The sequence below is a fragment of the Sinocyclocheilus anshuiensis genome, unplaced genomic scaffold (genome assembly GCF_001515605.1).
Source record: "Sinocyclocheilus anshuiensis isolate Anshui unplaced genomic scaffold, SAMN03320099.WGS_v1.1 scaffold598, whole genome shotgun sequence".
NCBI classification, from domain to species: domain Eukaryota; kingdom Metazoa; phylum Chordata; class Actinopteri; order Cypriniformes; family Cyprinidae; genus Sinocyclocheilus; species Sinocyclocheilus anshuiensis.
The window spans coordinates 338892-355447 of NW_015547660.1; the positions used below are offsets into that span (position 1 = coordinate 338892).

Sequence of the window (16556 nt, forward strand, 5' to 3'; positions counted from 1 at the left end):
CTGGTTGAAATTCTCTGACAGGAGACGGATCACAGGTTCTCCACTGGCTTCACTCCCATTGGTAGTAGTTTTTTCCCATTTGCATAAAGGTAAAGTTTTCTCAGTTTTGTTGTGTCGCTGGAGACACGTACATTGTGTCACAAACAGTACAGTGCTGCTTGCATGGCCAGATCTGAGAAAATGCATGAGATCATGTTGCTGCAAATCACAGGCAGGCAGGCTTAAGGCAACATAACATATCATTCACAGGCAAGGCGTGAGCCGATGACATGAACTTGACAGCGTCTTAAGGCCCGTTCTGACCAGATATTGAGTCTATGACGATGAATATATAGACCAGAAATTATTAAAATGCCACTGATGGAATACAGGTGCATCTCAATAAATTAGAATGTCGTGGAAAAGTTCATTTATTTCAGTAATTCTACTCAAATTGTGAAACTCGTGTATTAAATAAATTCAATGCACACAGACTGAAGTAGTTCAAGTCTGGTTCTTTTGATTGTGATGATTTTGGCACACATTTAACAAAAACCCACCAATTCACAACATTTTTCTTCTCTGGTTTACTTTGAAACAATTTTTATTTAGAAATTGCTAGTGCATTTTGCAAAAAATGACAAAGAAACTAAAAAGTAACATCGAAATAAATGTGAAAGTAGAAAGACTGAAATAGTATTTTCTTGTAAAACACAATCCATAAATCTTTGTTCCTATCCACAAGCTTTACTACACAGTGATAGCCACAAAAACTAAAAATCCAACATAACTGAACATTAAACACTAACAAGTATTTTCCTTTACTCAGAAGTACAGAAAATAACACTTAATTTCAACATTTGCTCTCCTGCTTCAGTCCATTGCGAATCATGCAGGGAGAGCTACAAATTTAATGCAAAAAAAAAAAAGATTGATGTAGTCCCAATACAAATGAATTAAATAAACTTCTATTTTCATAAGCAGCGGACAGGGAGCATTTTTAAGCATGCTTTTCTGATGTTCACATCAATGTGCCTCTGATGCCCAAAAATGCTGTCTAGATAGATACTTGACCTAAATATGAGTACATTTCTATCTGAAAGAGTGAGCCGAGTCTGATCCCACTGGACGAGAATATTCTGGTGTCGCGCTACATCAGCAATCCTCTGCTAATTGACGGTAAGTATACCACACTGACACCAGCAGATTTAACACAGTCTGCATAACGCATGTTTTTAAATTGTGTTTCTTTTGTACATCTGCAGGTTTTAAGTTTGACGTGCGTCTGTATGTGCTGGTGACCTCATATGACCCTCTCCTGATCTATCTCTATGAGGAAGGGCTTGCCAGGTAATTCATTCATCATCCAGAGTCTGAAGTTTAGACTTTTGTTTAGCAAGTAAAAGGCCTTGTAGTATAATTGGTTCAGTGTCTCTTGCTGTGAAATGATATGTGAATTAAAAAAGTATTTGTAAGAATAACTTTCACATTGTCAGGAATATTTAAAGATGAACACTTTCTGGACTGAAGCAACATGGCTAGTGGTCAAAAGTTTGGAATAATTAAGTTTTTTTTTGTTTTTGAAAGAAGTTTCTTCTGCTCACCAAGGCTGCATGTATTTAATCGAATATACAGTATTGTACAGTAATATTGTGAATTATCAATTTAAAATATACTGTATAGCATATTTATATATTTAAAATATATAGAGAATATATAGTCAAATGTAATTTATTTCTGTGATGCGCAGCTGTATTTTCAGCATCATTACTCCAGTCTTCAGTGTCACATGATCTTCAGAAATCAGTCTAATATGTATTATCCAGACATCTTTTTTCTTTTTTTTTTGAAAAATCATGTTCAGATGTATCAAATGTGATCATCAGGCTTCTGAGGAGCCTTTATTTCTTCATCTCTCAATCAGCATTGGATTGCATTGCATTATATGTTTGGATCATTTCAATCTCATTTTACTAAGACAGATTATTGGAGATATAGAGTGACGACTGATATTTAGATCATTTTATGTCAGCATCTGCTGTACTGTTAGAAAGATCTCATTGATTTGCATCACAAGCATCAGAATTTCATCATTTAGATCTCAGCAACAGCAACTTCTACATAACCAGAAATATTTCTCTAAGACACTGAAATAGCACAGACACTAGATGGCAGCAGAAATGTTTCCAGTAAAGTTGGACCGGCTCATCTAGGCCTCAAACAAAGCTTTCCATTGTCTCATTGCTGGAAGGACATTGACAAGTTTTTTTTTTTTTTACATTTAAAGCACCAAGAAAATGTGACAGTTTAAAAAACTTTTTCAAGGCAGCAAGTTCTCAGGCTTACATAATTGTCTTTTTTACCTGAAGAGGCTCCTTTTTATGATATTTTTACATAATGGGAACTATTTCTGACTGCTCACAATCGCTCCGACAGCCGTAACCCTGCGTTGAGCGCCTGTGAAACGCATTCAATCTAGATATACACACGGTGTCCTGCTTTTGGCACAGCGAGGAGAGCGTTTTCTCAGACATGCGAGTGAGAAGCTCAAACAAATCCTCTGATTTTTTGGATGCCGTGTGAAGTGGATGTGCAGTGTATTGTGGGCCGCTGTGGTCTGGTGTGTGTAAAACGCTTGGCCTACCTCTATTAGGCTTAGGTTTGTTTTCTGCACACTCTCTTATGAACTCATGGTGCTTTTCCCAACTCAACTTTTATCTAAAAAAAAATTCTTCCTCCACATTATTCTGGGAATACCATGAGCTTTAGGACAAATCACTCAGATTACGGTTATAAAACTGTTTGTGATTATGCAGTATTGTCACTGTACCATCATGTGCAGTTGATGAGGAGAATAAACAGATTAGTTAGTGGACTTCATGACGAAAACATTATATGCAGCATCAGTGTAGAGCGCTGCAGCGATAATGTGTTTTGTAGGCCAACCTGTAAGTTAGCATCATCCTGGTTCCTTCAATAAAAACCCAATATTGGCTTTTGGATTACTGCAGAAGTATGATTCTTAAACATTTTGTTCATCATATGACTAGCAATTAAATGAGTTTGCCTTTTGTTTGATGACATTTATAATCCTGACAACCTCTGTACTCCCATTTAGACACTTGTTAGCAATGCTTTCTTCAAGACGAAAAAGCTTCCCCCAAAAAATGAAAATCTGCTGAAAATGTGCTCATCCTCAGGTCATCCAAGATTAGGATGAGTTTGTTTCTTCATCAGATTCTGAGAAATGTAGCATTGCATCAGTATCTCAGCAATGGATGCTCTGCAGTGAATGGGTGCCGTCAGAATGAGAGCTGATAAAAACATCACAATAATCCACAAGTAATCCACAGCACTGCAGTCCATCAGTTAATGTCTCACAAATCAATTAACGTAGACACAAATCCAGCATTAAGACCTTTTTAACTAAAATACGAGTCTATAATCCATAATATTATTTTCTTCAGTTGTCTGGTCTGAATCAGGAGAGAAATCTACACAAATCAAGCTCCGTTTACAAGCCAAGACGGTTCAAAACAGCTCTTAACAAATATATGGCTGGATTTTGATGTAAGAGGAAGCATTATTATTAATCATGAACTTGTATTTTAGCCGGAAGCAAGTTTGAAGTTAAAAACATCTTAATGATGGATTTGTTTCTTACAAACATGCAGCTTTTGCCTTCACAAGACTGTTCCTCTATATAATATCACAAGGGGGTATAATGTATTTTATGTTGTAAAATAAAACGTCATCCCATTACAGCGCTGCTGTTGTAGTTGTGTGATTTTGCTAGTTTTAGTTGGATGGCTGTTGCAAAACCTCTCTGCTTATGTGTCATATTAATATTAAAAAGATTTGTGGCTGGATTTGTGATGGTCGTGCCATGTTTGCACAAGGCTGCTAGCTTTGATACAGTACCTATTTATTCTTTTCAGCAGGTCAGTTCAATGTCATACTCACTATTAAGCTAATTTATTCCTTCTTGCTTGTGTGTGTTGTAGGTTTGCCACAGTGAAGTATGACCACGCCACGGCAAACATCAAGAACCAGTTCATGCATCTGACCAACTACAGTGTCAACAAGAAGAGCAGTGACTACGTCAGGTGAGCTCTCTCGGGGTTGGATATTTCAGTTTCCAGTGTGGATATGAACATGAATACTGAGAATATAGTCTTAGTATTAAGCACAACATTTATGTGGTAATTGTCACGTTGCACACACACGAGGAACGAGGAGACGCTGGAGAATATGTTGACAAGACTTTATTTGCACCAAGGAACCAAGGGAGACGAACACAGGAAGACGTTCACACGAAGACGTTCACAGCGGACAGAGAACTTGGGACTGGGAACACTTTTTATACACACACGAGGAGGAGGGGATGACGAGACACACCTGGGATCCATGAACCATCATGGGGAACACCTGGGACAAATTAAACATGGGAAAGGAACACCTGGGGAGCAAGACACAGACAAAACATGGAACAGAGTCTGACAGTAATAGGTCTGCGGGTATGTTAATTACATAATTTGAATAGCACACCCTGTCTGCATATCAGCACTGATGGATTATAAGGCGGTATGAAGAATAGAGGCTGTGTTGTGCTGTGAAAATGTATAGTAAAGGGTGATTTCTCCTACCACTCTTTTACACATTCAAGTAGATTATAAAATGTCTAATAGCTGTTTTGCCTTATAGTAGGGCTATAGCACTAATATATATAGTGGAAGATGGTAACTCAGGGAGAAGAATTGTTGAATAAATTATGTTATCATTGTTTTCTTTGCGCACAAAAAGTATTCTTGTAGCTTCGTAAAATTACGGTTGAACCCCTGATGTCACATGGATTATTTTACCGATGTCCTTACTACGTTTCTGGACCTTGATCGTGGTAATTGCATTGCTGTCTACTGGAGGGTCAGAAAGCTCTTAGATTTCATCAAGAATATCTTAATTTGTGTTCCGAAGATGAACGAAGGTCTTACGGGTTTGAAACGACATGAGGGTGAGTAATTAATGACAGAATTTTAATTTTTGGGTGAACTAACCCTTTAAGTCATGAAGTTACCAAAAAAATGATTAAGGCTGTCTTAAAACTGTGCATGCATTTAATGTTATATATGAGTCAGATTTAAGAACATGCCTCTGAAATGGTTTTCAAAACTTTACACTGCAGGTCTTGATAACCAATTCCGGTTTTGTGACTATATCTGATTTTTTGGACGACGTGCTTACATTTCTTTTAAAAGTGACCCTTTATCCGATGTGTGCATTTTACACTGCACTTGGTGAAACAAAGCAAAAATAGCATAGATGACATTACAAATCAATTTCAAAAGTACATTGAGTTTAAGTTATTGACTTGGAATTAATATAGAAATCTTTTTAATGCAATAGTTACATCCATACATCAAAATAATTATATAGTACAAATTCTTCAGGACAGTAATTATGTACGCAGCTCCGCTGAAAGTTTGCGAGTGGAATAATACTGAGGTGGTAGATATTTGTTAACAGCATGTCACAGCTTCTGGGTTCGAATCCGCAGTCGTATAGTTTTTTTTTTTCTCATTTAAAACAAATGCGTTCATCAGTGATTGTGTATCAAGGGCAGGGACATGTTTGTGTGCATTTTATTTTGTGGTTTCAATGGAACGAATGGGGAGAGTCTCCACTGACAACAGCTGCAACGAACACGCAGCAAGATTTCAAAAGCAACATTTCAGCGTCAGATCTCCTTTTATTTAACACAAACAAATGAAATGCATACTCTGCTACTCAACTAGAGATATTTAATTTATTACAGGTATGGCAAAAAACATACCTTAAAAAAGCATTAAAACTAATTCTACAGTGACGTAGGAGTTGCATTACATACTTTGGTTAAAATTTCTCAATGGTAATGTGAAACAACACCCTTTTTACCCTGTCAAAATCAGCTCTGTTCTCAGTGACCCTTTTCGGTGCATGTCTCTTTAAATGCTAATGAGCTCTGCTGACCCCACCCCTCTCTTCTGGGGGGTGATGAGCAGTACTAGACTGTAAACTTTAGCTGCATTTGTGTGGAACTTGCTAACTAGCACATTATTAGGAAAGGTGATTTGCAAAGATTAATAAAAAAAAAAACTTATACTCACTTCTTCTGTTGGTGAAGCTGTATCACGAATGATTTGTTTGTTGTGAAAGCAATTAAATTAATTCACTTAAATAGTATGAACATTGTTATAATATGGCTAGCTGTGGAACAAGCAATATTCAGTATTAAAATGTGTGAGACTGAAACAGAAACAACTGAAATTGGATTTTTGATGATTAATATATAAACCTGGTTATTGTGTATTTAAAACGCTTTCAGTTTATTAGTACTATTACAGAAATCTGACCCGTTTCATTTATGTATAACTGACAAATTATTATTATTATTATTTGTTTGTTTATGTTAAACTGTGTAATCCAAGTGGATGAAAATCGTATGTGCAATTCAAATACATAAATTGACAATTTAGGCATGACAGTGCCTTTTAAATTCCAGTTCAATTGTTGAATTTGAATTGAGGTAGCAAAAAGAATGCAGAATTTCATTTAAGTAGAATTCAAATTCAAATTCAAAGGAAATCCATTTAACTTTTTAACCAGAAAAGCAAAGTTTGTCAAGACATACTTTAAATGTTGACTTTATGAAGCCTTGTTTAAAAGTTTTGAAATGAAAAAAGCATTTTAAAGTGTAAAAGATACGATGTCTCAAATTTCTAAATTACCACCAAATAGTGGACAAATATGACACATTGAAATATATGGATCATAAATCATCAAAATCTCTTTGTTACAGTATAAATGGAAGCAGCAAATGCAGAAACATTGTTGAGGAGAGTTTTTATTTTCAGTTAACATTTTATTATTTTTTTTTATTAAAAAAGTCTGTCTTCCTCAAACGTTGGCTAGTCAATAAGAACAGGAAAAATTATAGTCAGCAGATCATTATTGAAAACACAATTTCCACCAATACTAACACAGGAAATGTGAGAAAAGTCTTTCCATCTGAATCTGCACAAGGTTCTGTAGCAATAATCCTTAATAGCTCTTTATGAATGCCTGATGATATTAGAGTAGCTTGTGTTTGTCTTGTGGCAGCTCATGCCATAAAGCATCATGCGTGTTCCGGTAATGAGAACAGATCTAAGCTGTCAGAAATAATAGTTCAATAATCACTTCTCATTGTTCATCACTCCTAAACGGGAATGTCTTTTCAAATACGAGCTAATCCTTGTGTTTGCTAATCATGTCAACATTGTTACGTTGTGCCCATTTCTCGGCATTGTTTTGGCAGCGCTGACAGTCACGGCTTCTCTTGCTTTCAGCTGCGATGACCCTGAAGTAGAGGATTATGGGAACAAATGGAGCATGAGCGCAATGCTGAGATATTTGAGGCAAGAAGGCAAAGACACCACATGTGAGTAGAGCTGAGATGTGCCTTGTGCAATCATATACTTTCATGTTTAACACTCCGTGACGTTTGACATTCATAGCCACTAATCTGTGGATGTTCTCAAGCATTTGTAGATTGACACGCTTGTTACTCCTGACGAACAGCAGCTGCTAGATTGATGTCTCACACTATGACCCCCTAAGTGGGGTTCATTTTGAGGATATTTGAAACATTATGCTTGAATGATGTATTGTTGTAAAGAAAATGTATTTCATTTAGCTAATTTCCTATGAAATTGTACTATATGTCTACTGTTGGCCGTTGTCCTTTTCCATTTACTGATCATAGCCAATGATCTGTGTCCTCCAGAAAACCCCAAAAAACATACAGCTTGAACACTTGGTCTTCTGTGTGAACTCTGCTAAGGGCACACGGTTGAGATATGAGATGGGAGGAAAAATTATATCATGCATTCGCTGGCAAAACTTTTATTTCACTCAGAAAAGTTTTGTGTTCCCCTGAGAAACTTTGCATTTGCTTTCAAAAGTTTTGCGTTCTCTTACGATATATAAACTTTTCTTACAAAAATGTTTTTGTTCTATTTTGCCAGCCCCCAAGAAACATTGTGTTTGCTAGCAAACCTTTGCATTCTCTTGAAAAAGCGTTGCGTTTGCTCGCAAAACTGGTGATGGAAATAATATTAGATGTGAAGAAAATGGTATTTTATTGCTTATCACAAAACCTTTTTCTCTCAGAAATGTTTTGTTCCACCTGGAAACTTTCACTTGTTAAACTTTTGTGTTCTTTTATGAAAGTTTTGCGCTCCTCTGAGAAACTTTGCATTTGAGTGCAAAACATTTTGCGGTTGCGTGCAAAACTGGTGATGGAGTAATATAAGATAGGAGGAACAACTATATGTGACCCTGGAGTAGGGCTGAATGATTAATTGCATTTGCGATAATATCGCGATATGGGAAAACGCGATTTTTCTATCGCAGAGGCTGCGATTACACTCGGTCACGTGACACGCGAGAGTAAAGAGGTGTCTTTGACTTCAAAGTACGGAGTGTATGACATCAAAGTACGGCGAGAGAAAGCATAAGGAGACGTCCGCGCTCTCTTATAGCTCTCGCAGTACTTTGATGACACACACATCGGACTAAGCAGCGCTGCTTCAAGTCTAGCACGGGCCATCAGCAGAAAAAGAAAAGAAATAAAACGGTAAACAGCGTAATTAGAATGGGAGATGGATCGGTTTGTGAAAGCGAAGAGAAAAGCCATAGATGAAGTCGCACAGACCCAGGCAGGTGCTTTTCCCTGTAGGTTTTTTTAAATTAAAAAAGCATTAATTTTTCATTATGTTTAGTGAAATTAGTTAGTAGTCTGAGGTGGAATGGGGATTTGGGAAAGGGGGGGCAGGTTTTTTTTTTATAGGTTTAAAGGGGGGCGCGACCAAAAAAGTTTGAGAACCACTGATCTAAAGTTAACATTATAGGCCTGGCCTACAGAAAAGAACATTTATGTTTAATATGTCTAATAGTGTGTTGGTCATACTATACAATGATTTGTAGCTTGTCTTTGTTGAATAATACAGAACATAAAGAGCTTTAAAAAATAATTGCATATTAAATCGCAATCGCAATATTGGTAAAAAAAAATCGCAATTAGATTATTTTCCAAAATCGTTCAGCCCTACCCTGGAGCACAAAAGCAGTCTTAAGTCGCTGGGGTATATTTTTAGCAATAGCCAAAAAAACATTGTATGGGTCAAAATTATTGATTTTTTTTAATGCCAAAAATCATTAGGATATGAAGTAAAGATCATGTTCCATGAAGATATTTTGTACATTTCCTACCGTAAATATGCATCCTATACTGTAATATGCATTGCTAAGAACTTCATTTGGACAACTTTAAAGATGATTTTCTCAATATTTAGATTTTTTTGCATCCTCAGATTCCAGATTTTCAAATAGTTGTATCTCGGCCAAATATTTTCCGATCCTAACAAACCATACATCAATGGAAAGCTTGTTTATTTAGATTTCAGATGATGTATAAATCTCAATTTAAAAAGAAATTGACCCTCATGACTGGTTTTGTGGTCCAGGGTCACATATTTCAGCGCTTTTGCAGATGGTTGTGTTGCATGATAAAAACACATTGCTGTTCAAAAAAAAAAAAAAAAAAGTAATACATTTAAATACATTTCTCTGTGTTTGTCAGTGCTCATGGGCCAGATCGAGGAACTGATCATTAAAGCTCTTCTGAGCGCTGAGATCCACATCGCCACAGCCTGCAAGATGTTTGTCCCTTATCGCTGCAACTGCTTCGGTAAGACAGAACCATATACATGCTCTATGATGTTATGTATTTGTGCTGTTTTTCATGCTTCTTAAAAAAAAAAAGCAGGCGAAATTAGGCATCAAAACATTACTCTATGTAATAGTAAAGAAAAACTGCTTGGTGTTTTTGAAACATGGAACAAAAATCATGCTAAAAAATCGCTCTGAAATGATGTGCTAAATCGACATGCTCACTGATATATTGAGCATCCCTAAACATACAGTATATTAGGCTACATTATTTTATTGTGGGATCATTGTAACCTAAAGTAAAGGTTTACAATATCTGTGTTGCGTCCTGTAACAACCTCAGCAGTGTGTTTAACCCAAAGAATGCAGACTTCACTGTATGATAGACTGTTTATGGAGGTGAAAACAGAATGATATCTGCTGCCAGAGCAGAACTGCAGAGATGTCCGTTTACAGTCCAACTGTTTCTCATTCTGAGCTGTTATGGGGTGTTAACTACCTGCATGAGGTCAAACACATCATCCTCCAGTTCAATCATCGACATATTCACTTCATCAGTGCTCTGATTTATGTTCTTTAAATTGATTAGTTAATTAGTGTATTAGTTTATTGAATTTGGAAAATAACTAAATAAAATAAAACAGACGTTTATGGTTCTGTAGTTCTCCTTGTGTGCCAAATCACCCTCCCAAAACTGAACACAAATGTGTGTCATGTGAAGTAACAAAGCAAGAATTTAACTTCTGTCAAAACTTTGAATTCCGGTCCAAAATGAACACTTGCCAAGAGGGAAACTTCTTTCTGAATTGCAAAATAATGCATGGTTTATGTTCTTTGTTCTTATTGAGCAAAACATTTTGAGCATTTTTATGGGTTGGACCCTTTGGCCACTTTGGTACAAGAACTGCACCATTTTTTAAAATTAGATGTTTTAACAATATGGGCGATTCAAACAGAAATAAATAAATGTAATTTATAATAAATCCAATTAAATGAATAGTTAACCCAAAAAATGAAAATTTGTGAAAATGTACTCACCCTCAGGCCATACAAGATTAGGATGAGTTTGTTTCTTCATCAGATTAGGAGAAATGTAGCATTGCATCAGTGTCTCAGCAATGGATGCTCTGCAGTGAATGGGTGCCGTCAGAATGAGAGTCCAAACAGCTGATAAAAACATCACAATAATCCACAAGTAATCCACAGCACTCCAGTCCAGCAGTTAACATCTGGAGAAATCAAAAGAAATAAATCCACCATTAAGATGTTTTTAACATTAAACAGTTGCTTCCGGCTGAAATAAGAGTCCATAATCCATAATAACACTTCCTTCAGTGAAGTATTTAAAACGTCTTAATGATTGACGGCACCCATTCACTGCAGAGGATCCATTGGTGAGCAAGTGATGGAATGCTACATTTCTCCAAATGTATACACTATTTTTTTTACAAATTATATAATCAGCATAGCAGTTTGAAAAATGATTTTGAATTTAACAAAGTCCCAGTATTTGGGTTTGTTTATGTTCTAAAGATCATCCAGAGATTCAGTGGAAGCAAGAGTACAAAGAGTCTCATTATCAGTGACTCGCACTTACTTATAGTACATTTGATTAGTCATCTAGAAACAAGAGCTTTGTTATGTCTGTTTTTCCATTTTATTCAGTTTGAACAATGACAGACAGGCTAATGTTTAGGTAACTTTAACGATCATTGTTTTGCAGTTCCATTTTTATAACTGAATAACTGAAATACATTTCTGTTCCAAAGATGAACACATTTCCTGAGAAGGCAGTGACTGTGAAATGTTCTGTTATCTCCACTGTAACGTGTTTGTAGACATCATATTTTCTCCAGGAGGTGTTGCTTGTTTAGGCTGTGATAACATAGTCACTGTGGACTGCACTGTTATCGGACAATCACCTGCATGAAAAGGATATCTTTACCCTGCACCCAGTCTATGCCCGCAACTCGCGGTGAATGATGGGATACTGGAAGCAGGCAGGGCCAGGCCAGGTTCACTTCACTGTGTCACGTGACTGAATATGAGCCGCCCATGCAGGTGCATCAGTGGAATGTGATGGATGCAGTGTTATACGGATAAAGTGCTCGTACTGTAAATACACAGGGCCTGTTTAATATGGTAAAATCAGTCTGTACACCAGGGGTGTCCAGTCGTGCTCTTGCAGGCCATTTTTAACAAACATTCTGCTTTAGCTAGTTACTATATCTTACTAAAATATATTGGATGTTAGTCATGCACCAAAATGAAAAAAAAAAAAAAAAACCTGAAAACCGACACTGAAAATGAAGTTTATTTAATAACCAGCACTTAAATTAAAACTGACTTGAATATAAGCATTTAAATTGCATTTTTAAAAATCTGATTTTAATGATATATAGTTATGTTTTTACTCCAATTCATTGTTGAAATATACATATTTAAACAGTGGCTGTGATCACTTGTTTTCATGGATTTTTTCAAACATGCATTAAATGAGACATCACTAACGAATATGTAATATATTGCATGTATTTATCAAAAATGCTCTGAAGTTATTTTTTTTCTAACGAGTTTCTAACGAGTTTATGGACATTGAATGTCTTTCCTGAGGTAAAAGAGATGTTGTGTGACATTATTGATCACACATTATTGATTACTGATGTCTTCTGGCGTTTGATACACTGACTGATCGATTACATGAGACATGATCATTTTAGTAAGTTGTTCGGTTTCTTCTGATGTTCAGTCATGTTAATTTTGTGCTATAACTAGTAGTAAAGAGTAGGGGTGCTCCGATTGATCGGCTACCGATCACTATCGGCCGATAATCGCGTTGGGATGATTGATCGCGGTCTCTAAAAAGGCCGATCTCAAAAAAACGATCTCAAGCTGATGACGCTGCCGTGAGAGGTTTGGCACGACATGCAGCGGCACCATCTCAGTCTCTGTCTGGCGCGGGTAAAATAATTATAATGCTGAAGGTGAGGTACTCACCTTCAAATCTGGCTTCAAATCACCACACATCGCGTCTGTCTATAAGCGAGCTGCACGCTGCACAGTTGACACAGGAATTGTCACTTGCACAATCGAGGCAGTGTCACATCGTCACTAAAGTTTATAAATTGCATTACTTTTTAATTCTTGCCAATGTTTAACCATTCAGCGCTCGCGCGCTCTTCTGTAGAGTGCGCTCATGCACACTTGCAGCGCACACACATAATGAATGCCAGGTTCACATTACTCCGTTTGTAATGCAAACGTGGTGCGTATTTTTTCCGCGATCATGTTAACGGATTAAAGTGTTCACACTGCACACGGTTGCGGTCCAGCAGTGCATTCAGGAGCGGTGCGTCTGCAGCAGTGCAGAGATAGTTTCCGCATTAGCTGCACACGCTGAATTAAAGTAACAGCGCATTGTTTGCAGTAAATATAAACATGGATTGACACGAAAATTTAGTAATTACACCATAAATGCATATTATTAAAGTCTACTGTGTTTCACAATCAACACATATGGCTTTTTGGCTAGGTTTAAAGGGAAAGCACTTTTAAATAAACAAGGCAATAATAGATGGCACTCGTGGAGGTAGGAAAACAAAGTTCTTTATGAACCGCAGGATTGCTTGTAATAAAAGATTTAAATGCAAAAGGCAAGGCAGTAGAGCTGACTGTTTCTGTCAATGGTAAGTTTGCGATAACGTAAGAAAAGTAGTTTAAATGTTTTGCTACTTGCTTGAGCAACTTAATATATAAATCTAGAAGTAAATGCAAAAGTAAAAAGCATTGAATAATGTGTTGCTTATATTTATTGTGTTTAAACATGTCTGTGAAAGATTGTATTACTGTACTGATTGTATTACTGTCACCTAAGAGGGGAATTCCTCTCATTTTCAAAAATGACCCTGAATAAATGTCTAAAAATCCTGATTGGAGTATCACAATAAATAGTTATAAATGCTAAAAAGAAGGCTTTAAAAGATAGGTATCGGTGATCGGTATCTGCAGATACTGCTTTCTATGATTGGCGATCGGTGATCGGCCTCAAAAATCCTGATCGGAGCACCCCTAGTAAAGAGGAAGGGATGATGATCAGTTCACGTGCCGCTTGAACTGAGGCTACAGCAATCTGTCACAACACATTAAAGAGCCACATTTAGCTATTGTTTGAATTTTGTTAACAGAATTTGAAAACTGAGACTTTGTTTCATATCACAAGTAGCAGCACAAAGCTTATTGCGATTATTGGATGGGAGTCACGCTACAAAAATATTTAGTTATTTTGTTCACGCATCAACTGAAAACAGATGTTTTTCAAAACAGAAGATCTCGGTTCATCAAAATGAAGATTGATTAAAATCCAGAAATCGAAATGATCAACCCAGCACTAGTGTCCACATCGCTGACATGTTTACCTGTTGTAGTTTATCCATATTGTGTGAACAAAATAAACACAAGCTATGTTTCCATCCATCTATTTTATGCAAATTGTAGCATATCGCATAAAAAACGCTGGATGGAAATGCCAAGATGTGCTTAAATTAAAAAAAAAAAGGTGCTTTTTTCACCTGTTAAGAAGACGTGAATAAACTATGAAGGAAACACATTTAACCAATAAATTACCCAATGTGCATTAAACGTCATGTGACTTTGCCTCAGCAGATTTTTTCATTCTGAACTTTCATTTTTTATTATTGATACTTTGCGCCAGTTTCCCAGGAAATGACGATTTTATTCTCTTGAACACACAGGATAGAAAATGGTGCTATATTTGCATGTTTTATGCAATGTTCTAATTTTATGCAGAAGTTAAATTTGTATCTTTGGATGGAAAAACAACTAATGACAATCAAAACATGTCATCAGAGAAACGCTATAATTAAATATCACCATTTCGTCAGTGATTTCATTCCTCCAAAACTGATTTGGTCGAAAATGAATTTGGAGGTAGTATATTCAGTTGCCGAAAACTATATGATTTTATTTTTTTTTTCCCTCAAATAATCCTTTCCTCATATCTACACCCAACTCTGCATGTCTCATCTTTACTGTCTTATCACAATGAGAAATCTCCATGTCATACCAATAAATAAAGCAATAAAACAAGGAAGCAGAAGCAGGAAGTGATGCAGAGGCTAATGTATGAGAAAGTGTTGAAAAAGCTCTTTAGCATTGGCTCTAGGAGAACAGCCCCATTGTTTTCCAAGTGTACATCTCATCTCACTTAAATCTGGATCAGAGCCACACGGCTGATTCGCTCTTTAATATGCTCCTCATTGTTCGAATGTGAATTAGCGGCGGGTTTGTCTTTGTTCAGCTGCTGTCTAAATGAACTCCTGTAACCTGATGCTTTATTGGTCCCTCTTCACCTCTGACATGGAAAGCAGAAACGGTCCCGTACTAGTGAATAAATGAGCCTCTTTGTGTGTGTTAGGCTGCGTGTGTGATTTGCGTAATGGCCGTTCATGTCTTTAAGTCCAGTTGAATGCTTCTTTATGAGTGCATGCTCTAGAGTTTTGTGGACTGAGACAAATTTCATAAATTGTATGGCTTTGATGGCTTAGTACACTCTCAAGAAAAAATAAGTGCAAAAAGTTGTCACTTGGGCATTTTCAAAAGGTACTAAAATGTACCATTTAGACACTAGTGTGTTTACTTTAGGCACTTATATGTACTTTTAAGATACTAATATGCACTCTTTAAGGGCAAATAAGGTAGAACGGTACCACTTCAGTGACAGCTTTTGTGATGCATTGCAATTGTTTCTTCAGTGATACTGAACTGATTCTTATGAATTGAGTTTTTTCTGTGTTTAATTTTTAACCGCAGGGATGGTACTTATGTGTGTGTTTGAGCCATTTTCTGTTTGATGCCAATTCCACACAAACAAAACTAAAACATTTAAACTTCGCTAAAGTTCAAAGCGAATTACTATGGCATTCACCAGCTTTAATGTGCATGATATGCACTGTGAGCATCCCAGGGTTTTGCATGATGTTGCAATGCTTACAATGTGTGGACAGATTGTAATATTGATGCCATTACTACTTAGAGTAATTTACTGGCAGTTTTTAGAGAAATTTACCAGTTTGAATGTGTGAAAGCAGCTATGAGAGCACTCTTTGTTTATGACTTGTAATGCATGTCTTCATTCTTCCTTATTACTGACTACATTTATATGTTTTGAAACTCAATTTAATTACTTGACTACATACAGTTATTTTTGTTTATTGCTATTAATTATTTTAAAATATTTATTTTATTTAAAATAATTTTATTGTTTAATGAATTGTTTAAAGAATTAAATTATTTTAAAAAGTACTGATGATTATGTTGTTTAAAAAGTAAAATAAGTAAAATAAAGATTTAATGTGGTTTACCAGTTAGAGATAAGTGTTTAATTTCCATATTTTTTCATCTCTGCTATTGTAATTGGTACCGATAATTATTGCATTTTAGTGCTACTGAAAATGGCTTCTGAAATTTTGGTATCTACAACACTAACCGATAGTGTGGACGAGATGCATTGAGGATCATTTTGTAATTGAATTGTTATCATTTGAATCATATTTGAATCAATTTGTGAGGACTGTGAAGATTCACACCCCTTTTTATCCAATATCCAATCACGACAGACTTCAGACAATCCAATTTCTTTTCTTTTCCAAACAAAACATTGCTAACTGTTGAGCAAACGGGGGCGTTCCCTCTTTTTCTCGCTTTCCTTCGCTTTTAAATAGCTTGTAAAAGCGGCGTGCGCATTTTTCTTTCACTTTCAAATAGCGGCAATTCGGCGTAAAGCAATTGTTCGTTTTTAGTTCGTTTGAATT

At 36.2% G+C, this 16556-nt stretch overlaps 1 protein-coding gene across 3 annotated transcripts in view; it reads left to right on the top strand.

The window, feature by feature from the left end:
* ttll5 (tubulin tyrosine ligase-like family, member 5) overlaps window positions 1-16556 on the top strand; it is a 131937-nt gene that overhangs the window by 6189 nt on the left and 109192 nt on the right. For 2 of the 3 annotated variants that reach the window (XM_016504488.1, XM_016504491.1), the window contains exons 7-11: window positions 1089-1158; window positions 1245-1329; window positions 3984-4085; window positions 7344-7435; window positions 9638-9745. In XM_016504488.1, the coding sequence (XP_016359974.1) occupies window positions 1089-1158; window positions 1245-1329; window positions 3984-4085; window positions 7344-7435; window positions 9638-9745 (457 nt within the window). Of the gene's footprint in view, window positions 1-1088; window positions 1159-1244; window positions 1330-3983; window positions 4086-7343; window positions 7436-8607; window positions 8633-9637; window positions 9746-16556 lie in introns of those variants that run through there. The other variant, XM_016504490.1, reaches the window with a different exon arrangement.